At 38.1% G+C, this 24959-nt stretch overlaps 1 protein-coding gene across 2 annotated transcripts in view; it reads left to right on the forward strand.

The window, feature by feature from the left end:
- LOC577585 (kinesin-related protein 4) overlaps positions 1–23395 on the forward strand; it is a 45422-nt gene extending 22027 nt beyond the window's left edge. Inside the window, exons 5-13 of one of the 2 annotated variants that reach the window (XM_030995390.1) lie at positions 177–4559; positions 4731–6233; positions 9249–9362; positions 10785–10951; positions 12001–12079; positions 13578–13709; positions 15111–15238; positions 15886–16058; positions 16957–23395. In XM_030995390.1, coding sequence (XP_030851250.1) covers positions 177–4559; positions 4731–6233; positions 9249–9362; positions 10785–10951; positions 12001–12079; positions 13578–13709; positions 15111–15238; positions 15886–16058; positions 16957–17051 — 6774 coding nt within the window. In that variant the 3' untranslated portion in view covers positions 17052–23395. Of the gene's footprint in view, positions 1–176; positions 6234–9248; positions 9363–10784; positions 10952–12000; positions 12080–13577; positions 13710–15110; positions 15239–15885; positions 16059–16956 lie in introns of both variants that reach the window. The other variant, XM_030995389.1, reaches the window with a different exon arrangement.
- The last annotated feature ends 1564 nt before the right edge of the window (positions 23396–24959 follow it).

Consider the following 24959-nt stretch of genomic DNA (forward strand, 5'->3'; position numbering starts at 1 on the left):
CATGGGACACTGTAGAATGATGGACTTGCATGAATCCTATTAACTATTTGCAATATTTGTGACCATTTCATGCATGTTAAAGTTTCTGGTTTGACAAATATACCATTAGGAGCATATTGATTTGTACTCTTTATATCAAGTTCTCTTTTCTTTTTTCCTTGTTTCTCCCTTATCAGCTGAGAAGCCTAAAAGCACTCCTGGAGTTCCAGAGGCAGATCAGCGATGAAGAGAAGGAGAACCAGACGGACACCTATCAGACGAAAGAAGGAGTTCCTTCATCCTTAGAGCACAGGCACGTCCTAGCCTCAGAGGCCGGGAACCGATTCTTCATACGTATCAAGACCGGAAAATTCAAGGACCTATCCACGAAGCGCAGGAGGAAAAGAAAGGCGGATAAGGAAAAGAGGAGGAAGAAAAGGAAAGCTCGTCAAATGTTGGAGCAAACTGAAGTTGATAAGGGGAAGAGTGAACTCACAGGTGAAGAGAAGAACTGTCTTGAGGTAGAGGAAAATGGCGAGGAGCGGTGTGCTCTTCCAGAAGTGGTGGAAATCAGTTCTTCATCGGAAGCAGAGAAGGGAGATGAAGATAGCGTGGAATCGCCAGGAGATGCTCCTGCTTTGAATGTGGAATATGACCAATTCGGTTACGACGATGATTATGTTGATTTCAGTAAGGACACCATCAGCGTCACGGAAAAAAGCAAAACAGAGGATACTGTACATGGAGATCTAGAACAGGTATCGGAGGAAAGGAAGATGGGCCAAGGGGAGCTACAGATTGATGAGACTGATGCCAGAAAGTCAAACAATTTGCAAGTTGCATTGAAATCAAGGGCGGAGACTTTGGCAGAAGAAGAAGTGTTTATTGACAAAGAGGAACGGAAGACGATGGAGGAGGAGGAGGAGGAGGAGGAAGCAGCAGCGGGTGATGATGAATCGTCATCTCTTGTCATTCCATTCGATGAGGAGGACGAGGATTCATCGTCTTTGATCATTGCTGATGATGGGATGGAAGTCGACGACGATGATGATGACGACGATGACTTAAGAGAATTTGACATTGGGAGTGAGGAAATTCAGGATTCCGAACGCATCGCCTCAACCATCTTCCCAAGAGAAACCGTAGAACAAGGGGAACAGGTGTCAGTAAATGAAATGACGAGAGGTGACAAAGGGCAGTATGAGGAAGCTGGACATTGTCAGAAGAGCTCAGAGGACACCGACTCTGATGAATTTCTCTTTGAGGAGAAGAGTAGTAGCAAAGCTACAGATATCCTACAAAAATTGGAAGAAGAAAAGAACCTGCACAGCACATCATGCAATGATTTTACGAGAGAGGAAACTATGTCAGAAGTGTATGATGGGAATGGGAGCCATAGTAAAACCCATAAAGACATTACTTACTCTAATGGAGAGAAGGATGCTGTTGAGACAATTGAACCTGTGAATGTAAATGCCACAGAAGACAGCTCAGAGGTGGTCAAAAATCTAGAAACTCGCATGGGTACTAGAGAGGAAAATGAAAAATATCAGGAAACAGAGAGAGAGGAGCCGAATTCTGGGTCAACTGTTGTTCCAATGGAACCGGACAAAGCAGTGGAGTCCATCATTGCAAAGGATACAGAGATTAAAGACAGTGAACCGATGAAAGTCAAACAGACTCCAAACTTGGAAAACCGCATGGAAGAGGAGGATAGTGCACTAGAAATGATGACTTCTAAAATTTTGTCAAAAACAAAGAAAGACGAAGCAGATGATTTGGAAGTAAGAGAGGAAGGGGCAAACACCGAGAGGATGGAGGAAGAGCATAAGGAAGCCGATGATGGCCAAATTGAGCCACGAGCGGCAGTACTATCAGAAGGAAAGGATGATGGCAGGGAAACAGAATCGGCATTGGCGGAAGGCCAGAAAGAACTCGCCACTGAAAAGGGTTTTGCCGTCGAAATTATAAATTCTGATTTTGGGGATGAAAGAACAGATAATATTGGAAGTAAAGAAGAATCATGTGATGAACAGATGGATGAAAAATGCGAAGACAACAAGGAACACGATAGGGAAACAAACAATGACCTAAATGAGCCGCAAGTGACGATGCTATCGAAAGAAAAAGACGGAGAAGTGGTGTCAGAATTGGTAGGTCCTCGAGAATCGTTGGAAGAAGAGATGCTAAAAGAGAATCATGCTGTTGAAATAGTTGATACTCAATTACTTCCTTCAAAGAAGGATGAAGAAACACATGATGTTGAAAGAAAAGAAGATAGATGTGTTGAGAAGAGTGAAGAAGAATGCAACAAGGAAGCAAACAGGAAGAGTAAGGATGACCTGATTGAGCCGCAAGTGATGGTGCTATCAAAAACAAAAGAGAGGGAGGTTCAGGCAGATGACAAACAAACTGAATCAGACGTGACTGGTACTCAGGAAAGCGCAGAAAAGGCGAGGCCACTGGATGAAGAGATGGAGCATAAGAAGAAAAATGTGGATGTGCCTCAAACAGACAGAACAACCACTGAAGAAAGTAACAAGAATGACGATCAAAGAGAAGGGGATAAAGAAAAAACGAACAATGATCATGAAAAGATTGAAGCTTTCATATCAGATGCCCAGGAAAATAGAGCGAAGGAGTCGAAAACTGATCAACAAGTGGAACATAAGGAGCATGTTGTGCCTCAAAGAGACATTGAAACATTGGAATCAGGATCGAGGAAATTAAATGAAAGAGAAAATGAAGAGGATGAGATTCAAGAAGAAGCTTGTGATGAAATAATAGAGGACACCAAGGAGAGAGAAACAGAAGGTATGAAAAGCGAAGAACAAGTACCTTGTGATGAGAAGATGGAAGAAAAGATGGAAGAAACAAGAGAACAAGTGATAGTGCCATTGAATGGTAAGGAGATTGAAGGAAAGGCTCAGACAGAAGAAGTGGAAATGGAAACTGCTGTTGCCCTAATAACATTAGAAAGGGAGTTGAGATTGTACGAAGAGGTGGAAGATGGGAAGAACAAAACACCTCAAAGAGACAATGACAAGATGAATCCAGACAGAACACCTTCAAAAGAAACAGAAAGTGAAGGGTACGATGATCGAGGAGAACGGGATAAAGAACAAAGGAGGATGGATGATGAAGAGATGGAATTTGAAAATGCAGGTACCCACGGAATTTCTGAAAGGGAAATGCAAAAGGTTAAGGAGCTGGATAATGAGGAGAACAACATGCATCAAAGAGACATTCAAAACTTGATACCAGACTTGAACATCACAAAAGAAGAACAGGAGGATAGGAAGAAAGAGGCACAGGGAGTGAGAATTCCAGAAGCAATATGTAACATGACTGGGGATAAAATAGATATCGAGGAAAAGGAAGAAATGGAGGTGGAAGAGAAGGAAGATGGTCGAATAGATTCTGAAACAATCACTCCGGAAAAGGACGAGACTAGGCATCAAGAAGGAGATGTTGCAGTTGCTATGGTGAATGGAGCTGACAAGAAAATGATGTCCACAAGCACTGAAGAGAATCTTAAGGATACAAGAATCATGACAGAGGATAGTCAAGAAGGTGATAAAGAATGCAAGAATAGCACCAAAGAATCTGCAGTTACAGTTGCTGAAGAAAAAAGGATAGAGTACAGAGATATCCAGGAAGAGGGTGGCCAAGGAATTCCTGATCTTGCAGTCAAACATAAAGGGGATGTAGGATGTGGCAAGGTGGAATGTAGTTTAGAGAAGATGGTGGTGGTAGAGCCTGAAGAAGCAAAGACTACATGTGTGGGTAAAGAGATATTGGAGGAGACTCCAGAAAGAGACGGAGTGGACAATAGCCAGGAGGCTACAATGACAGAGATATCACCAGCAGAAGACAATCTTCATGTAGTCGAGGAGAAAGGAAGAAATGGAGCAACTGGGAAAAAGGGATTTGATAAAAACCTGGAAGGATCCTTGAAGAGCAATTGTATGAAGATCAACAACAACATAGAGGACAAAGAATGCATCACTAATGCTAAAACAAAACTTGGGAATGAAATTTTGAAGGAAAAGAGATTGGGAGAGGAGTTGAGAGATAGTAGCCTTGACAACATGGATGATAAGGATGATGCACTCCTGAATGTAATGAGAAGAGGTGAAGCAGAGGAAAACAAGGGTCATGGGGTTGAGATTGAAACTCTCGATGAAGGATTTACAGATGGTAAAGACAACAGGTGTAATCAGAACACCCCAATTCCATCTCCTAATGAAGCAATGAAGGCAGAGAACAAAGCCAATGGCAATTCAGGCTACATCCGGGAGGATGCTCCAAAGGAAGAAATGGAAGTACCCAGGAAGTCAATCAATGGCAATTCTGGCAGCGACCAGGATGTTGCTCTGCAGGAGAAAGTGGATGTAGACGAAAGGAAGGCAACAGATGAAGCCAAGAAGGCAGAGAACAAAACCAATGGCAAATCAGGCTACATCCAGGAAGATGCTCCGAAGGAAGAAATGGAAGTGTCCAGGAAGTCAATCAATGGCAGTTCTGGTAGCGACCCGGATGTTGCTCTGCAGGAGAAAGTGGATGTAGACGAAAGCAAGGCAACAGATGAAGCCAAGAAGGCAGAGAACAAAACCAATGGCAATTCAGGCTACATCCAGGAAGATGCTCTGAAGGAAGAAATGGAAGTACCCAGGAAGTCAATCAATGGCAGTTCTGGTAGCGACCCGGATGTTGCTCTGCAGGAGAAAGTGGATGTAGACGAAAGCAAGGCAACCGATACGGGAGATAGAGATAAGACAATGGAGGAGGAAGGGCTTGAGGAAGGTGAGATACCAGAAGATGAGGACGACGAGGAGGAGAAAGAGGATGGTGTAGTCGTTACCATAGATAAGAACAAAGAAGAAGGAGAGATAACTGAAGAAATGGAGGATGCAGCAGAGGAAAAAGGAAGGATAGACAAAGGCAAAGAAATGACTCAAGGGTTAATAGACAGGTCCAAGGTCATTGGACAGAATGAAGCTAAGGAGGGGGCACATTCACAAAACAAAGAACAATTGAGGAGGAGAAAGCAAGAAACTATTGCAATTTTGGAGACGAGCACGAACAACTCCGACCATCAAACAACTCAATGTGATGTTGAAAAGACCAGAACAAATCGAGGCAGTGCAATCAGTGTGAAAAGGAATCTCAATGGTGCATATTCAACAAAAGAGCATATACATGTAACTAGATCAAAGACTTTAAAGCCTTGTAATGCCATTACAGTAGATGATGATGACGATGATGATGTAGAATTAATGGAATCTGACATTTCTTCAAAGACAGTTAGCAAAAACAATAATGAAATTAATGCCATGGAAAGTGATGTTTACATCATTGACGAAGAACCTGCCATACGTGCAGAACTCAAACAGCGCAACCATAGAACCAAAAGCATTGAACAAACCAATGATAGGACATTGAAATCTAAAGAAAACCCTGAGGCATTGTCCCCAAAGTTTGGAATGGGGTTGAAAAAGGTATCACCGACCTCTAGTTCACGTGTTGGTAAGGTGGACAAAAATGGCAGCAATGCAACGAGAATGGTGCAGAGTATGAAAGCTCATGTACAGCAAACTATCGACAACTCGAGGAAATCAGCAAAGAATGGAAAAGCTGTTGTAAAGAATAGCGCCTGCAAGGCTCAGGCCTTCAAACCGAAGGATTCCCCCATCAAGGACAGTAGAGATAACATGTTTAAAAGATTAGAAGGAGCAAGCAGCGGTGATGACGATATTAGGGCTGATAAAGGTGGAACAAAGAGAAAGAGCGATGACGACAATGATGAAGATGTCGGTGGTTCGAGGACTCGTCCAAAGAAAAAGCTGGTGGGTGCATCGGGAAAGGAAGTCTGGAAGATGGTTACAAGGAAAGAGAAGAAGCCGACAGAGCCTATCTGGGAAGGACACACCACCAAAATCAACCGACAGAAGATAGTCATCAAAATCTCAAAGATACGCTTGACAGATCTACCTGAAACCAAAGAGCCAGAGAACAATGCCAAAAGGAAGTCGCCAGAGAAGCCTCCCGGTCGAAACAGCTGGAAGGAAGGGATGAGGATGGAGGTGACCGAAGGAGATAGAGGATGTCAGGGAGGAATGAAGGCTAATGGGGTTGAAGTGGAGCCAAAGGAGAAGCAAGAGAAGGCACAGGTGAACGGCCGAGGAGGAAAGGCTGCATCTACATCAACGGGTGCCGCAGGACGTTGGTCAACACTTCCCAAAGCAAAACCGGTAAGTATACATCTACCACATCTCTTCATGATATTCAATTCAATCTGTCATTTTTATTATTTGGAGGGAGGACACCATGACCCCCAGAGATATAAAGTCATTTTCTTTAAGTTCATATTAGTTTTCATTTTTTTATGATGCTGCCTCATAAAGAAGATTTTAAAGTGTAGGGGTGCGTGACCTGTAGATTATCTGGGCTAAATTTATTTTGGGGTTATGATGGTGTCTTAAAAAGGTCTTAATGTAACCCTTCACATATTTTGCAAGTGATCCAGATCAGCAAAATAAATTTTGTGGGTAAAACAATCCTTGCCTAAAGAGTATTAGGCTACTCGCTGCAGTCGGCTTGTCAAGATAATAGCCATGAGCTCAATATGATATTAAACAGAACCCCCTTTTCTCCACAAATTTCTGAAAATAACCCCATTTTATGTTCTTTGTATAACATTAAATCTAAAATTTGCAAAAAATACTGATACAATAAAAGTAGCAGTCATGATAGGGACAACATCGTGGGCTCATCAGTATTGTTAACAATAAAGGACATGAACCCTTGCAAACAGCTGTTATATTTACTGCATCAAACTCTTGCAAATTAATTGATAAAATTCAGTGGTGCTTAAACTATATTTCCCGGTATGAATCTTTCATAAATCTTAACCATACGTGCCATCCGTGAACATACCATTTCTGGTTTTTAAATTTCACTACATTTTTTTGACAGCTAGGGTCTGTGTATTAATTGAAAATGTTTAAAATCTTTATGATTGAGACCCTGGAAACATTGCAAAACTTTGGAAGCATCAAAACTCGCCGGGGGTATTGAAGTGAAATTAGGGGCTCAAGTTTATTAAACAGAACCCTGTGACTGAGCATCAAGTCCTGTACTAATACTATCAAAGCTCCATTATCGAGAAGGAAATTAACATACAAAGCTTGAAGAGAAGGAGGATTTATCCATACAAGAATGCAACAGTTTCCACATTCTAAATGACTAGCTGAGGTATTTCATTTCATTTATTTATTTCAATCTCTTTTAAAAAACATCAAAAGTATGTACATGTTCGTTCATTCTCAACATAAGATGAAAGGAAGTGGGGAATCATGAAAGCCAAAATTGGCTTGATGAGAATGATCCCCAAATAAATACTTTGCTTAAACAAGATACAAACTTATTTTATACAAAAAACATAGTACATACAGTCACAACAACAGAGGACAGAGGAAAGATACAGATAACATAGGTAAAGGAAGAAAAGAAGAGAGAGAAGATAAGAAGAAGGAAGTTACAGCTTGAATTTTACATTTTACATAATAAATGACAATTTCATTTTGTTCCGCTTAAATTACCTTTAACTAGAATTTAAACCACATCACTGCTTTCATGAGACAGTACTGTAAACTGTAGTATTGATTAAAGTTCATAAATAGTTTGATCTCGTGCTTGTCGTGTGACCATTTTCTGTTGGGTCATTCTGTGCCTCAGGGTCACATAGACATGTGTTTCATTCATAGCTGTCAACAACAAAATTTATATAAAAAAAAACATGTTTTACATTGTTACTGTTAGAATATATGAGAGACAATTGAACAAAACCTTGAAACCTTAGAAGCTAGGTGTCAAAGAAGGCCTGTCTTCATCAGCTCGAGTAACCCGCTATTTTAACTATCCTGATTGCAAAAGTAGCCAGTTAATTTGCGTCTTCATTACTCCGGAGTTGCAATTAGCGGGATATTTGGTCGAGAAACCTTGGTCTTGTTTCCAAAATATCCTGCTATTCTGGGAAATAGCGGGCTAGTTTGCGCCTGTCAGAGCTAGTTTGTGATGAGCGTATCGGTCTGGTGAAGACGCAACTTTGGGATAATATCCCGCGTCTGAAAATAGGGGTTTATTTGGCAAATTCGAGCTGATGAAGAAAGGCGTAGAGAGAGTGTGAACACCTTGTGTGACAGAGTGATGCCCTTGGATAGGATGTCAAAATGTGCACCTGTGCAAGGAAACAGCTTCCGAATAAACATTTTTTACCTACATATCTGAGCAGAAAAAGTCTAGTTCATGTAGCTCTTATCGTGAGAAAGACACCTTGTTTTTAATATCGACTGTTCATATTTTACGTGATGTACACGTGCATACATGTTTTTTTTAAATTTCACACCCTTTTCAAATGTATGCACCGGAAAAATTGAAGGGGGTCAATAGTCACAAATATTTTTCTATGTACATTTCGTTGCACAGGTTGCACATGACATATTTGCAAATTAGTAGTTGGTTCAAGTTTGTTTGACAATAGTTCCTGTGCATTGATGGTAATCTGAACTATATTACCTTTTATGTATTAAGTAAAAAGGTGTTTATTGTCAATACAAATAAAATTAGGGCAAGTCACGAAGCTAACTGTGTATACATATGGTTGAAGCTACGGTACCGAAAATAAGTGTTTATTCTATGCCTGTGCAAGTCCAGTTTGTTATAACAATCAATATCAATTTCCCCAATATGAATAGTTTGCAGAGTATGGCCCAAAGTGTAAAACGAAGTGAAAATATAAAAAAGAAAAAGAAAAGAAATAATGATTAATGAATAATTAAAAGAGATTTATCACTGCTGAAGTAACTCTGTGAATTGGCAGCAAGATGATGTCTGTATTAATCTTCTTTTTCAGTTCTCAGTAAATAAGTAAGATCACTGTTTTATTAAAAAGACAAAAACATATTGTGCTGTAGTATTATGGATTGTATGGGAATAGCACTAGTCCCTATATTCAAATTTCAAGTTTTATTTTATTTTCTTTCATAATACACTTTACAAATATGACATGAATATATCAAGTTAACAGAATATGGCATTACAAAAGAAAGATGAGGTGACCTTGGTTGAAAGCAAGGCTTCTATATGTGTATGTCATGTGATTTGCTTCATTGAGAAAAAAACATGCACCCAAAATGATTGATTTATCAAACTAGTGTTTGAATATATGTTTTGAAATTATGAAATCTATCTGTTTAAATGAACAGGACAATGAGACAATACACGATACAAGCTGGAAGAATGGGAGAGAAAGTAGAAGCAACTCTCGCTATCCATCCGATGATCTTCTCAAAGACTTAAAGGAACTCAAGGCTCATGGGGTAAGAATGTTTTTTTTTTTTGTGCTTTTCTTTCTCTTTTGGCTGTTGTTATAGCTTGTAATGAACTTTTTGTTCAATCTTTCTGTGTCTCTCCCTTTCCCTCCATTCCTCCCCCCCCCCTCCCTTTTCGCTCTCTCTTCCTCCCTCCCTCCCTCCCTCCCTTCTCGCTCTCTCTTCCTCCCCCCCCCCCCCTCTCTTCTCGCTCTCTCTTCCTCCCCCCCCCTTCCTTCTCGCTCTCTCTTGCTCCCTCCCTCCCTCCCTTCCTTCTCGCTCTCTCTTCCCCCCCCCCCTTCTCGCTCTATCTTCCTCCCTCCCTCCCTCCATCCCTTCCTTTTCGCTCTCTCTTGCTCCCTCCCTCCCTCCCTTCCTTCTCGCTCTCTCTTCCCCCCCCCCTTTCTTCTCGCTCTCTCTTCCTCCCTTCCTCCCTCCCTTCCTTCTCGCTCTCTTTTCCTCCCTCCCTCGTTCCCTTTTCGCTCTCTTTTCCTCCATCTCTCCCTCCCTCCCTCCCTTCTCTTTCTCTCTCACTCCCTCTCTTCTTTTCATATTTGTCTCTCTCTCTCACTCTCTCTCTCTCTCTCTCTTCCTCCTCCTCCTCTTTCTCCTCCTCTACTCTCACCCTCCTTCTCTTTCTCCCTCCTTCCGTTCTCTTTCTCTCTCTCTCTCACTCCCTCTCTTCTTTGCACTTCTTTTCTCTCTATAATCTATAAATATTACACACATTCATCGGCGGTATGTACATGTAGCCCTCTCTCTTTTTCTCTCTCTTCTCTCACTCCCTCGTCCTCTCTTCTTTGCACTTCTCTCTTTCTCTCTCTCTCTCTCTCCTTCTGTTATGACTGTCTCTTTGTCTCTTTGATTTTCTCCTGTTGCCCCAATATTAATTTGCCAGCTACAGCTCGGCTGCTATTACCATCCTCTGGCGCTCAGCAATGGATTCCTATTAGTTACCATTTTCCTCACCTTTATTGAAAGTAGCAAATGCAGATTAAAGGTCAGATACAACCCATTTGCAAGTTGAATTGAATAAATAGAGAAAAAACAAACCGAAAATGGTGAAAGTTTCATAAAAATGAGATGAGAAATAAGAAACTTATGGAATTTGATAGTTTCGCATAATTTCATGACACAGTGATATGTATCACATAGGCTATATGCAAATTAGCGAGTTGATGATGTCATCATGGATTTCGACATGCCATTTTCAAAATAATGTTGCTAGGCGAAGCGTGTATGGAGTAATGCAATCAGTGTAACATTTTGAAGCATGTTAGTTTTACTTGATGAACATCAAGGAAGTATATATATATATATATATATATATATATATATAGCTTATAGTTTGTTTGAAATGACCGTTTGTTTTGGAGTTTTCTTTTTTTTCTGGGACAAACTTTTTAAGTGTAGAAATTTTTTCATTCGTAGATCAAACAAAGCGATCTGTCATGGGTCAAGGATCTCCTCGAGACGGACCACACGGAGTGCCTGTCAGAGGTGTGTGCTGCCCTCACTAAGTTCATGGACAGCAAGGATCAGAAAATCAACCTCGTCGTCGAGATGGGATTCTGCCCTCTGTTGGTCAAGCTTCTAAGGTGAGAAATGAATTCTTTGAATATTTTAGGGGGTTCTTCTTATGAAAAATGGTCCAAATTAGTTGACTTTGGACTACTTTCTAAATTAATCAAAAAGTCAAAATCTTGTCATTAGTGGTTCCTAGGGCAATTGGAATGAATTTTCAGCCATCTAAAATGATTTGAAGTGTAGTTTATTTTTAGTGTATTTGTATCGAAATGAAGGAGAAGAGATAGAACTAAACTGACTTTGATTGTCCTAAATTTATAATATGCAAATTTTTCTCTTACTTTAAACATCCATGCTTTGAATTTGTGTCAGAAAAATGGCTACACTCAGAACCAAATTTTGACTTACGGCAACCAAGACTTTAAATTACTACCTTATTCTTCCATTACAGAACAATTTCATTCTTCAATATTTACAATTAATCACAATTATTGAAATAGGGAAACCTATCCTCATAACTGATATAGAAAATGTGAGTGCCAGGACACAGAATTGAAGTATAATTAAGAATTGTTCATAACAATGTATTTCTCCTGTGCCTCTTCGCGTTTCCCTATTTAGCAGAGTTTAATCATTAAAGGCAATTTTTTTCAGGTGTTTTATTTTTGCCTCGAATTCTGTAGTTTGTTTGGCCAATGTAACATGCTATGAAACAATTATTATGAAGAATATCAAGGAAGCAGCAATAAACAGTGTATCTAAGGAGGATTTCTTCTACACTGTGTGACTACCTGTATAGAAAGACCACCTGTCTATAAAGACCACAATTTCTGTTTCCCTTGCATAGTGTTTTTCATTGGAACATGTACTAAAGGAGCCTGTAAATGAAGACCACCTGTCTATAAAGACTACCTTCTACATCTCATTTGAGTGGTTGTTATACACTGGTTTCACTGTTTTTGTTTGCCTGTTCAATAAACCCACCATTTGGAGGGTTTGATTTTTTTCCCATCCATGCACCTCTTCCACAAGTTTGAATATGTTTGATGTTCCCTTTAAAATGATCCAAAGGAGTACCTTTTGATATAAAACCTCTCTCTTATCTTTATTTCCTTGTTAGGAGTCCGTCACCAGAAGTTATTTCAAGTGCCCTTCTGGCTGTCAGCCATATTGTGTCAGGAAATGACTATCAGACCCAGGTTTGTTTGTTTGTTGATTTTTCTCTCTTAGAGTCTACCAATCAACCCTAAACAAATATTTGTGTACAGCTGTAATGTATAAAATCCACCTCAAGAAACTTAACCTTGATTTTTATGGGCTAACAGATATTATCCGTTAGCCTATGTAAATTAAAGGAGTATGAAGAAAACAAAGAATAACATAAATCGGCAAACACGGAACTGGAGTCAGATATGGGTTGCATGTGGGCTGTATTTGATGTGAGCGTGTTTGGGTATGTTGACTTACGAGGAGCTTTTATATTGATTGAGGGTGTATTTAAATTTGCAATATCTCTTTCCAGAATTAATATTTGAAGCTTATATCTCAAATATAGTAGTACGATAGAGAACTAGTGACATACACTTTAAAGTGTACTAATCCAGGGGTGATAGTGAGCACTAAAAAAAAAGATAAGTTGGTTTTTCCCTCTAATTGCCAGTTGGTCTAATTTCCAGTTTGTCTAATGCCCATTTCATTTACCATCCATAATGTTTAATAATCCTTAAATGGTTATTATTCATGATTAAAGGATTATTAGACCATATGGATAGTACCGTTATTAACGGTGTATAAACCGCCCTCGTGTGTTAACCGCACCCCTCTTTTTCGCCAACAAGCCAGGTACGTGTTAAAAAACCCACGCGGGAAGGCCTTTCATTTAAGTGCGAGGTGCTGCTAAATGTGTAAGATCATTAATGTAAATTAAAAAACAGTAGAGGACCTAGGATAGAGCCTTGTGGTACGCCGTGTAATAGAAGAAAAATTGGAGGAATTATTATTATAAACTACATATAGAGATCTATCAGAAAGATTACTTTCAAACCAAGATGATAGAAAAATTTGAGTGTTGTTCTAGTTTCCGAGTGGTGAGTCAACACACCGATTACTGAGCTGGGAGATATTGCCAGGCATAGCGCCAGGTGGAGGGGCATAAATCAAAACTTTAAAAAAAAAATACAAAATGTGTACCGTGTATAAGACGCACCCCCGACTTTGAATTTTTTTCGGCGGCAAAAAAGTGCGGTTAATACGCCGTTAATTACGGTAGACAAAATGGGCATCCTAACTGGCGATTAGACCAAATGATTATTAGCCCAAATGGTCATTAGATCAAATGATTAGTATACAAAATGATAATGAGACCATGTGGATAGTCGACTGTCTGGGTGTATAGACCATATGGGAATAGACTTATTGGGTAGCAGACAAACTGGTTGTAGACCAAAGGGCAATTCACTCTTGGTTTCTATGTACAGGTTTTTATGTTATTCTTTATGTTCTACTTACTGCTTAATTGTTAACCTATAGAATGCACATTCTAGCTATACAAAAATTAATTTTTCCGATGCGTGGTACACTTTACGCTTGGAATTTTTCGAGGAAGAAAATGATGGGATTCATTTCTGCAGGACTTGTCATTCATTTTGTGCAGTCCCACATATGAATGTTTGTGCACTGTTTATTTCATATTTGTAGGCTGTGCTGGAGTGTTCCCCGTTGCCACTGTTCTGTTGCTTCCTGAGCCGGCATAAACACGATGTAACGCTTAGAAAGGAGGCATGTCTCGCTCTCTCTAACATCACAGCTGGTACCAGTCAACAAATACAGGTACAACATGCGCAGTCAGTTTGTATATAAATTAAGAGCTTAATTCCAAAAGGAGCAGGTCAAATCCACTTTTGATGAAAATTTAGTTATTAATTGATATCAGAACATTGTTAATTTAAGTACCCGTCTTTCAACAAAATTATTTATATAAATTTTGGGAGCAATTATGAAAAAATGCACCTTCTAATATCACTTTTCCATAGACGCTTGTACAAAATCTGGTAAAAAATTTCATTTTTCTCTGAAGATACAAAAATGAATTTAGCTCCTTTTGGAATTAAACTCTTCATATTTCTATGAATGAAACAGACATCATTACTTCATGTCTCCCTACCAGTATTAATCACATAGTACTGAATCTGTGTAGTTTAAGTTGTTGCGAGATTATTTCATCATAGCCCTTAGACTATTAAACAGGTATAAATCACAAACACTGGGATGAAAATATGGACTACTGCAGGTACTGAATATACAGTGTATTCTCCAGTGTTAATTTTCACACATTAAAAAAAGAATTAGAAAAAACTTGACACGCTAAATGTATCATGCATAAAGGTCTATGTTTCTGAGAAAGTCAACTGCTGAATTGAGTGCTCTTAAAAGTGTTTGGTATTACCCAATGAGCATAGGTATTTTCACTGTGAATACATGTTTGATAGCTGGTTGCTTGGGAGTCGAGAAGTTTTCAACCCTCTTTAGAGAGTGCCTTAGGAGATAGTGTAGTTGTGATGGAAAGAGCGGTACTTGGGTTCGAATCAAAGTCGATATGATCTTGGTTGTAGATGGATAAAATATTCATTGCAATCGTTATTTGTATATGATGGTCCCATGGAGCTTCTTACCGTAAAGCGTGTTTTAATGCCTTCTCAATTATGAATATTGCAATATTGCAATCAACAATTTGGAACAAAAGAAGGTATACAGTTAGAAACTAAATTATTCATACCCTTACCAAGTTATGTAATCTTTTAAAGCCCCACTACACTACAAATAGCTACTTGCGCCCTATATATAGCAAACAATGCCTAATCGGTGACCATTGGTCCCCTTTTTCTTATGTTAATTGAGAGCTGATTTGAGGAGATAACCACTTGCCAGTGACCATGCAGGGAGGTCTAATCCCTCCTGGCCAAACTAGTGCAGATAGGCTTTAAGTTTGTGCAAAACTGGTTTGTCCAAATTTATGTATGACAAGGAATTTCAGATGGGGCTGTTGGGTCAAAGGATTATGCACCACTGTGATGGAGGACAAGTCATATCTAGATTTATTTATGGAGTAGTAGGAGGGGCTCGAACAGGTTGACTATCCGTCACCATGCAAGTTTGATACTTATTAAAGCAGTATCTAGAGTGTACTTGTTTGCAAACTAACATGGATGTTTCTCTCCACAACCATTATAGCATCTGGTGAATGATGGTCTGTTCCCAGTCTTGCTCAGTGCCATGCAGCATGATGACTTCCAGGTCATGTACGAAGCAACATGGGCAGTGGCCAATGCAACGGTCAACGGATCACCAGAACAAATCAGGTAACTTACTAATATTTACTCATTGGAAGAAATGGAAGAACTGTGACAGTAGACCAGTGAACTAATATAGATATTGACTGCTATGAGAGGCATCACCGTTTCTATAGGCTCAAGGGGACGTTACATCCTGCTCTGACCCTGAGGCGTGCCGGGGCAGGCGGCGTGCCTCAGGGGTCCAAGAGCCAGTATAGAAAACAGCTATGCTTCAAATAAAGCAGTCCATATTTTGTTTATATACCGAATTCACAAAAAATCTACAAAGAATTCTTACCTTATCCTTTTCTTGGGTAAAGACTGGCTAAAACATCACAGAAAATAGTGAGGCAAGGATTCTTCCAAGCATGCTCTGTGGTTCTGAAACAGACGGATGACACTCTGATCCAGATCGCTCTGGATGCTATTTACAATGTGCTATAAAGGCCCACTGTACTACTTGTAGCTACTTGCTCCCTCTATATAGAAAACAATGCCTAATTGGTGACCATTGGTCCCCCATGATCCTCTTTTTCTTACGTTAATTGAGAGCTGAGTTGATGAGATAGCCACATGTCAATGACCTTCCTGGGTGGTCTAATCCCTCCTAGCCAAACTAGTACAGATGGGCTTTAACTAAATGATTGATGTATTTGCTGCTTAATTCTTCTCAGGTACATAGTGAAGCAAGGATTCTTCCAAGCATTCTCTGAGGTTCTTAAACAGACAGATGACACTCTGATTCAGATTGCTCTGGATGCCATGTACAATGTGCTTAAACTTGATGAGAAACACAAGAAGGCTGGTAAATCCACACCCTACTGCCGTCAGGTCAAGGAATTTGGAGGTGAGTGTGACTTTTCATTCATCAGAAAATTTCATGTGTATCATTGATACAGTCAAACCTGCTTTAGTGCCCACCTGTCTACAAAGACCACAATGTTTATTTTTCTTGAAAATGGTTTCTCATTGAAACATGTACTATTTAAAAGGAACTTGTACAGAAAGACCACCTGCCCATAAAGACCACTTTTCTTATCTTTATAGACAGGTTTCACTGTATTATTGATAGATTTTTCTGTATTAGTAAAAATTATTTTCTTCATTATTATTGCCATACATATAAGATCTTCTTTGTTATAATCATCATTATCTTCCTTTGCAATAATAATCATTATTGTTGTCTTCGTTGTCACTGCTGTTATTATCCTCATCATTGTACATGATGTGTATGGTGTATGGAATAACAAACAAAAAAACCTCAGAAGAAAAGTTTACCTGCATATTTATCATGAGTTAAATATATCACTTATAATTCAGAAAAATATACCGGTAACTCTAGAATATGCTAACGTAGTTATGAACAAATAAGCCGGTTTATTTTACTCATGATGTTATCTTTGATAGTATATATTAAATACTATAATTGTTCTTAAAATCATCAACACCCATTTGTTGTCCTGAAGTGTTGTCCTGAAGGTGTGAGTTTTTAAGATACCGATGAAGAAACAAACAGTACACAGATGACCGGTTGACGCTTCAGAGACATTACCACAAAATTGATTTCCAACAAAATAGAGCATGAAATTGTGAAAACCTTGGGCTTGCATGAGGAATGTCTTCTTCCTGTGTACTATTACATACCGATTATGTTATTACACATTGTATTTTTTTCTTCAGAATTGATCTTTCAAGTGAAAAGTAATCCATTTTATCTTTGATTTTTCCTTTTTGTGTTTGTAAAGGCTTGGAAAGGATCAGAAGTGTTCGTCTGACCGGTTCAACAGTGGTCAAGAAGAAGTCTTACAACATGCTTACTACTTTCTTCCCGGACTTCTAGCAACGTTCTAACTTTTAATGGCCTATCTCATCCGGTAATTGTGGCTTCATGGATAAAGAACTTGTATCCACCTCTGCAGGGCGAGGGCGCTCTTGGTGCCTGCTCTACAATGTCTTGCAGAGGTCAGTGTTCTTATTCAGTGGACGATAGTGGCACAGAAGGAAGAGCAAGTTTTGGCGCGAATTCACCGGATGGACATCAATGGTCCTGGGAGAATCAGCTGCTATTCCTAGAGTGTGCATGCAGCCCTGCGTTTGAAAGGGGGAAACCCATCTCAGTCAAAAGATAATCCATCTTTTTTCAGACACTTGACATCATTGACTTGCACCCGACATCATTGCACTTCCTTCCTAACATAACCCATTTAACACCTGAGTGGAGAATAGCAAATGAAGATTAATGTCTTGCTAATAGGGCACTAGTGCTCTGCCGGGGCTTGAACCTGCGCCCTTTGCATCTCCAGTCAAGTGTTTACACCACGACCACAACACCTCTTCACCTCTTGTGGTTGATGATGATGGTGTTGTCTGGCCCTTTCACTTTGAGGGGGTCCAAACCACCTTTGATATCATCATGCTCCTCTTCTCTCTGAAATTCCTCAGCCTGTGCAGATTGGACAGCTTCATGAAATGCCCAAATTCCAGTTAATTTGGTAGACCAATCAAAGAGCTTTATCTCTTGTGGTTGATGTTGATGTTTTTGTCTGGTTCTTCAACTTTGAGGGGATTCAAACAGCCTTACAAGATATCATCAAGCTGCTCTTCTAACCGACATTCCTTATCCTGTGCAGATTGCATGTCTCTTTGACATTAAGCCATTCCTCTCCAACTTTTTACCCGGAGGCAACAGTTCACCTTGATGTCCGTGTACAACATGACAGGGATAGTGGTCTTTATGCTTAGGAGGAAAAAGTGCCTGGAGTCAACCCCAGTTCACCTGCTTTGAAATGAAGAAGTTTATTATGCAACACTGAAGTTGTACACCATGTGTATTACATATATGTTGCATATGTAACAATATAAAAGAGATGGGGGAATATCATGTGTTGGTGCTTTTAGTACCAAATGTATTTTTAGAAATTGAGATTCACTTAAATGTATAAACATGTATAGTATTGTGATTGCATCTAGACCTCACTTTATTGCACTTATCATGCACTTGTGGTTTCTTAAGATTTGAGGTTTCAACAGAAAATGACAAACCATGTTGCACAGTAGAGGGGAAATGTTAGCTGACTTAGTTACTTGTAAAGTGTACTGTAGTTCATTCTTGCACTTCAAATCGATTTGCAAACTCATTTAACCTCAACTACCAAGTGCAGTCGATGGGTTTATCTAAATAATTTGGAAATATGAATGATAGCGATTGACTTTTGAAGTTTAAGTCTCTGTCCCTCAGATCAATAAAAATTGCAGTTGATGAATTAGTACTATTTCTATAAAGTACAATGATTTTCTACTGATCCTTATACCAATTAATGGTACCTGTAGGTTAAAGGGACATTTTCATTCTTTTTTCCTATTGTTTTGTTCTTTTTCATCCTGATCTTTTCTTTTCTCTTTTTCTCCAAATTATTAATCGATAGTTTTGATATATTTTCATTCTATGAATGCCCTTGCGATATTTGTTTGCAAATATAAAATATAACTAGAACTCCCATCTCTTTCAAGTGTCTTAGAATATATCAGATCAAATTTGTATATGTCTTTCTTAATATTTTGAATTAGAGTTTATATGAAATTCTAAATATTTCAATTATATATATACATGTATAATAATTGAAGTTTTATTACAGTCTTTCCTTTGGTGTTTTTATGACTATATTGCAGCATCAATTTGCATTATCATAAAAAGGAAATTTATATATGAATATTACAGTACTCTATCAAATTTTTTACTCTATCAAATTTTACAAAAGGTATATAATATAAACTCATTTTAGTATACAAAAATGTTGATGAGGCAATTAACATAATCTGTGTACATTTGAGTTGAATAGGTTTGTGCCTGAAACACTTATGTGCTTTTTAATCCTCCTGTATGCTAGTTTAATAATTTTCATGAAGATTTTTGGACAGGCAACCCATTTTATTTCAACTAAAAAGGATTTCTGTGACCTTGAAATTTTGTGTAAGAATTTTAACAGAATATGTGGATGGATGTTTCTGAGAAATCAAAAGAGAATTATGTGCAATAATTTTTTTTTTAAAGAAATGTCAAAACTAAGAAAATTATGATTTTTCCAATACCATTGTATCTTTCACTCTGGTGCTCTAAAACAAATTGTTTCAAAAACATTATTTTCTAAATGAACCTTTGTCACAGCAGTACATAATTTTGCACCAAGACATCCTGAACAAGCTTAAATTACTACTGTACATTGTTTTTAAAGCACTGCTATAATTACTCATTTTAAGAACTACAGAGGGGGCTCTAATTTATAGATCTGTAAGTCATTTGAGCTTGCCTATCATGTTTACCCAATTTGTATCAAATTTACGTTTAACTTTTTTGAAGTTGGTTTTTATTTAGTTGATCCTACTTTGAATTTGAACTTAAAAGGAAATGTAAAGAACATACATGAATCTTGCCCTTGTTTTTATAACTTTTTCTAACTTATAAGTAATTCAACTCGGGCATACATGTACAGTTAAAAGCCGAATGAAACCTAAATAGTATTAATTCTCATTTTTTACCTGTTTAAATAAAGGTATATTAATTTTGTAATTTATGATTAAGAAAATAATGAATCAAAATTTGCCCAAGTTGCATATACATGTATATTGTATACTTCGTAGCCATTTGTTTTTCATATTATGTTATCTATTTGAAAGTTTACCCCTGCCACTGTTGTTCAGATTATTGACCAGATTATGCAATTATTATTTTTACATTTGAAAATTTACAAGGATTTTAATACTAAAATATTGTGTACTTCAATAAAAAAAAGTTGTGACATTAGTTTGTGGTACATGTACATTGAACCCTCAAGCACTTCATCATAAAAGGGGAACTTAATTGATGACTCATAAGCACTGAAATGGAAATACACCAGTTTTGGTTAAAGGAAATATTTAACATCTTTATCAATTTATTTTTTATTTCTTTTAGATGAGGGAACGAAGAATATCAGCATAGACTTTAAGGAAGATTAGAAAAACATCTAGAACATCTCACGTGCCTTTAGCTATGTATGTATGCACAAAACATTGTATTTTGAAACTCAGAAGTAAATGCATGCCAAAGAAACAGCAGGAACATTTTGCACAGAATTAGATATTGCCAGAAGTACATGTATACACTCGTCTCATAAAAGACTATCATGAAGTCACTATTTTTACACTGTTATAGTTAATTATATGAAGGTAATGAAATTGTAATTGGTTAGACTTATGTAATTCACTTTCCGAAACCAAGTCAATACCTGAATGTACATAAATGTATAGGCTGTAACAAAAGCCAATCGTATGCACATATTTTCTCACGGAAAAATACAATGTTGTAAATTTTGTAATGTTGGTAACTAAAGCATGTTGCACTTGTTGAAATTGTGGTGATGTTAATTCTTTTTTCTTCTTTTTTTTCTAACTTTTCTGATATATACAGTCTATGTACAGTGTTTGGTATTTTCTGACAATTCTATGAAGCTTGAGTATTGATGATAATTATATGTATATTTTCTTTGTAATTTGAATATGTTCTGTTTTCTTTCTGTATTGCCGCTTTTTTTTTTCTAAAAGCAAATCAATATGGTATATGAGGAAAAGTTTATTTTGAAATGTGACTTCAGTATATATGAAGACTGTTTACAATTATTAATCATTTTTTTATTAACAGTACTCTTTGTACTAGAATAAGGCACCATGTGGTTTGAAATTTTCATTTGCCGATTTTTTTCCTTTCTTTCTCTTTTCAATCTTTTTGAAAGGGACAGGAGAAGGTGTACTACTTGTATGTTTCTGGTACTGTGTAGTACATTGTATGGGTGTTTAGTCTCTGTTTGCCTGATGTCAGATCCTGTGTCAAAATGCTGTTTTGGTAAAAGTGTCTTTGTATTTGATACAGGAATACATATATATATATATAATCTCTTTTGAAAGACTTCTTTAGTTTATTTCACCTTGATATGTGTGTGAGGTTTAGAGCCTATTACTACAAGATGTCGTATGAATATTGTAGTTCTTCCTTCTTTTTTTTTCTATTTGGATGTTTATTAGAAAGTACCTGAGCCTTGTGAGTACTTGTTAGAGATATACCAGGGCAAAGCATGGAAAATATGTGTTAAAAAAAAGACAGATACCAGTGGCATAGCATGGCTCCGTTCTCTAAGGGGGGTAATGGTGTTGTGTCAAGGGGGGTGGTGGTGTCAGGACTTAATATCTGAGGGACAGTGCCTATACGTGTAGTTCTTCAAATGCCTTTGATCCGGCAACTTGTGCCTTCCTGTAGTAATGCATAGGCCCATACCAAAGTAAATGATGAGTAAATAATTTGCCTTTTTGTATGAATATAAAACCTTGGAAATGAACCAGGAATAGGGAGAGCCTACTGAAACAAATATAAATTTAATTTTTCCAATTTATCTATGAGACTGCTTTCAAGAATGATGCCAAAACGATACACCTTTTTTCATTCGTATCAAAAAGAGATACCTTGCCATTCAGAGCGTCACAGTTGCCTCACATCTCTTGCCTTATTAGATGTGTTCATCAAATCATTTGCCCAGAGGCAAAAGGCCCTAACTCTGTATAGGGTGCTATGAGACAAAATACTTTGTGTTAGTTCTGAAGTGACTATATAAATCAGTTAACTCAACTGTGTTTTTACAAGTAGATGAAATCACTTTTGATATGCTTTTTTTCTTACCAATTTACAAGAAGTAGTCATCACATTTGTTAAATATGGTATCGTCTTTGGAGTATTTCTCTTTCAGGACTTCATTGTACATACTCTGTACCTGCACATTGATTTCATCTCGTTCCGAATCATGTAATGTAATGGCGTCCACACTCTGCAATGGTATCAGTGCACAAACTGCACATATTCCAAAGTGTGTCCAAGAAATGACTGGTGTAAAATTTTACTTGTGTATGTGCACTTTGTAATATGCTCAGAACTCTTAATACCATGTCTTGATTTGTTAACATGTTACCAATTATGGCATCTATGTCATGTATATATACCATTCACAAAAGACCAACTTTTCTGGAAAAGCTAGAACGAGGAAGTGGCTGAATATTTTCTTGGCTTTAGCCGATGTCTATGATGGAATTGGGAGCATCCAAGGAATTCTCTTCTTCTGGGCTGATAGAGAACTGGAAATAAAGTGACTTGTCTGGAGCATATAACCATTGGGCCAAGATCTGAACCTACGATCTGCTTGAAGGCCAAGAGAACAAACCACTGTACCACAGTACTTCTTCACTAGAAACCTAGTATGTGTTTATTGAATTGAGATGAATTGGGCTGCAAGTATATCAAGCTTGTTAGTGGTCTTTTTTTAGGATAATACTGAAAAAGCAGCCCGAGAACTGAAGTACATTCAGTTAACAATAAACATTTATAAAATGTATATTTGAATGATTGTTTTAAGTAAAATATGTGGAATCGTGTATGTACTGCAAAATATGAGTGATTAAATCCTGAAATAGATGTCTAAGTGGAAATATTTGTGTGTCACAATTTTCAAGTATGAATATTTTATATATTTTGAAGTATTTTCAAGTATGAATGTTACTTATACACATTGCACACTGTCCAGGCACCAAATGTAATTTTTGTAAAGAGTAAAAGACATGATATGTGTAAATGTTGACGTCCTTGATGTTTTCTCTAAAAAAATCTTAAATCATTCCAGCGTGAAGAAAAAACGTTTCTTAAAGTTTGTAGCAGTAGATGTTCAAATAACACAGGAAGAAAGAGAAAACTTGAATATTTGTTCTTATTAGGTCTGTTTTTCTTTTACTTGAAGAAATAAATGTTAGGAAAAAAAAGACTGGATTTCATTAAGAATTTTTTTTTTTTTTTAATCTTTGCTCAGGTCAAATATATGCCATACTTTGTGGTTTTGTTTTTGTTTGTTTGTGGTTCATTGAGTTTGTGAGTGTAGAAAGGCCTTGAAAATATTAATTCTTCATCTTCTGTCCATTTTTCTATTTCAGTATAAAACCAGGTGATGGTTCCTATGCTGCAAAAGTATGTAGTTTATTAAATCTTACGTCCTTTAAAATCCTTTGTCTTTCTTTTTCATGACATTTTATGTATATACTTTTAGACTTTACTTGTATACAATGAATATACCTTTGTGTATATGGAAGTGCACTCAATAAAAAGATGAATATACATTTTCCTGTGTAAAGTGTAATCATTAACTTCATAGTTTGAATATTTTGGTCATTGATGTATGCAGTGAATATATAGAAGACCTGTTTGCTAAAGGCAATTTTGCCTGCATATGGAATGTTACACAATTTTCACAGCCACCATTTACTTCAGTCAGCAATGCAATACTTCTGTAAATTTTGTGTGCTCCATAAATCACTTCCACGGTATGGCAGTATTTGAATAATAGAGCATTTTGTGTTCCCCTAAACATAACACACATTCATTGGCAGTATGTAGTCCTCTTCCTTTGACTCTCTTTGACTCTCTCTCTCTCTCTCATTCTCTCACACTCCATCCTTCCCTCCCTATGATATACATGTATAACTATAAACCTATAAATATATTACACACATTCATGGGCAGTATGCAGTCCTCTCCTTCTTTGACAACCCCTTTCTTTCCCTCTCTCGATTTCCCTCTCTCTCTTTCTCTTTCTCACCCTCCCTCTCTTTCTCTTTCTCACCCTCCCTCTCCTTCTCTTTCTCACCCTCCCTCTCTTCCTCTTTCTCACCCTCTCTCTCTCTTTCTCTTTCTCAACCTCTCTCTCTCTTTCTCTTTCTCACCCTCTCTCTCTCTTTCTCTTTCTCACCCTCCCTCTCTTTCTCTTTCTCACCCTCCCTCTCTTTCTCTTTCTCACCCTCCCTCTCTTTCTTTCTCACCCTCCCTCCCTCTCTTTCTCTTTCTCACCCTCCCTCTCTTTCTCTTTCTCACCCTCCCTCTCTTTCTCTTTCTCACCCTCTCTCTCTCTTTCTCTTTCTCACCCTCCCTCTCTTTCTCTTTCTCACCCTCCCTCTCTTTCTCTTTCTCACCCTCCCTCTCTTTCTCTTTCTCACCCTCTCTCTCTCTTTCTCTTTCTCAACCTCTCTCTCTCTTTCTCTTTCTCACCCTCCCTCTCTTTCTCTTTCTCACCCTCCCTCTCTTCCTCTTTTTCACCCTCCCTCTCTTTCTCTTTCTCACCCTCCCTCTATTTCTCTTTCTCACCCTCCCTCTCTCTCTCTTTCTCAACCTCTCTCTCTCTTTCTCTTTCTCACCCTCCCTCTCTTTCTCTTTCTCACCCTCCCTCTCTTTCTCTTTCTCACCCTCCCTCTCTTTCTCTTTCTCAACCTCTCTCTCTCTTTCTCTTTCTCACCCTCTCTCTCTCTTTCTCTTTCTCACCCTCCCTCTCTTTCTCTTTCTCACCCTCCCTCTCTTTCTCTTTCTCACCCTCCCTCTCTTTCTCTTTCTCACCCTCCCTCTCTTTCTCTTTCTCACCCTCCCTCTCTTCCTCTTTCTCACCCTCCCTCTCTTTCTCTTTCTCACCCTCCCTCTCTTTCTCTTTCTCACCCTCCCTCTCTTTCTCTTTCTCACCCTCCCTCTATTTCTCTTTCTCACCCTCCCTCTCTTTCTCTTTCTCAACCTCTCTCTCTCTTTCTCTTTCTCACCCTCCCTCTCTTTCTCTTTCTCACCCTCCCTCTCTTTCTCTTTCTCACCCTCCCTCTCTTTCTCTTTCTCAACCTCTCTCTCTTTCTCTTTCTCACCCTCCCT

This window comes from Strongylocentrotus purpuratus, unplaced genomic scaffold (genome assembly GCF_000002235.5).
Source record: "Strongylocentrotus purpuratus isolate Spur 01 unplaced genomic scaffold, Spur_5.0 spur5_scaffold_21, whole genome shotgun sequence".
In the NCBI taxonomy this organism is placed as follows: Eukaryota; Metazoa; Echinodermata; class Echinoidea; order Camarodonta; family Strongylocentrotidae; genus Strongylocentrotus; species Strongylocentrotus purpuratus.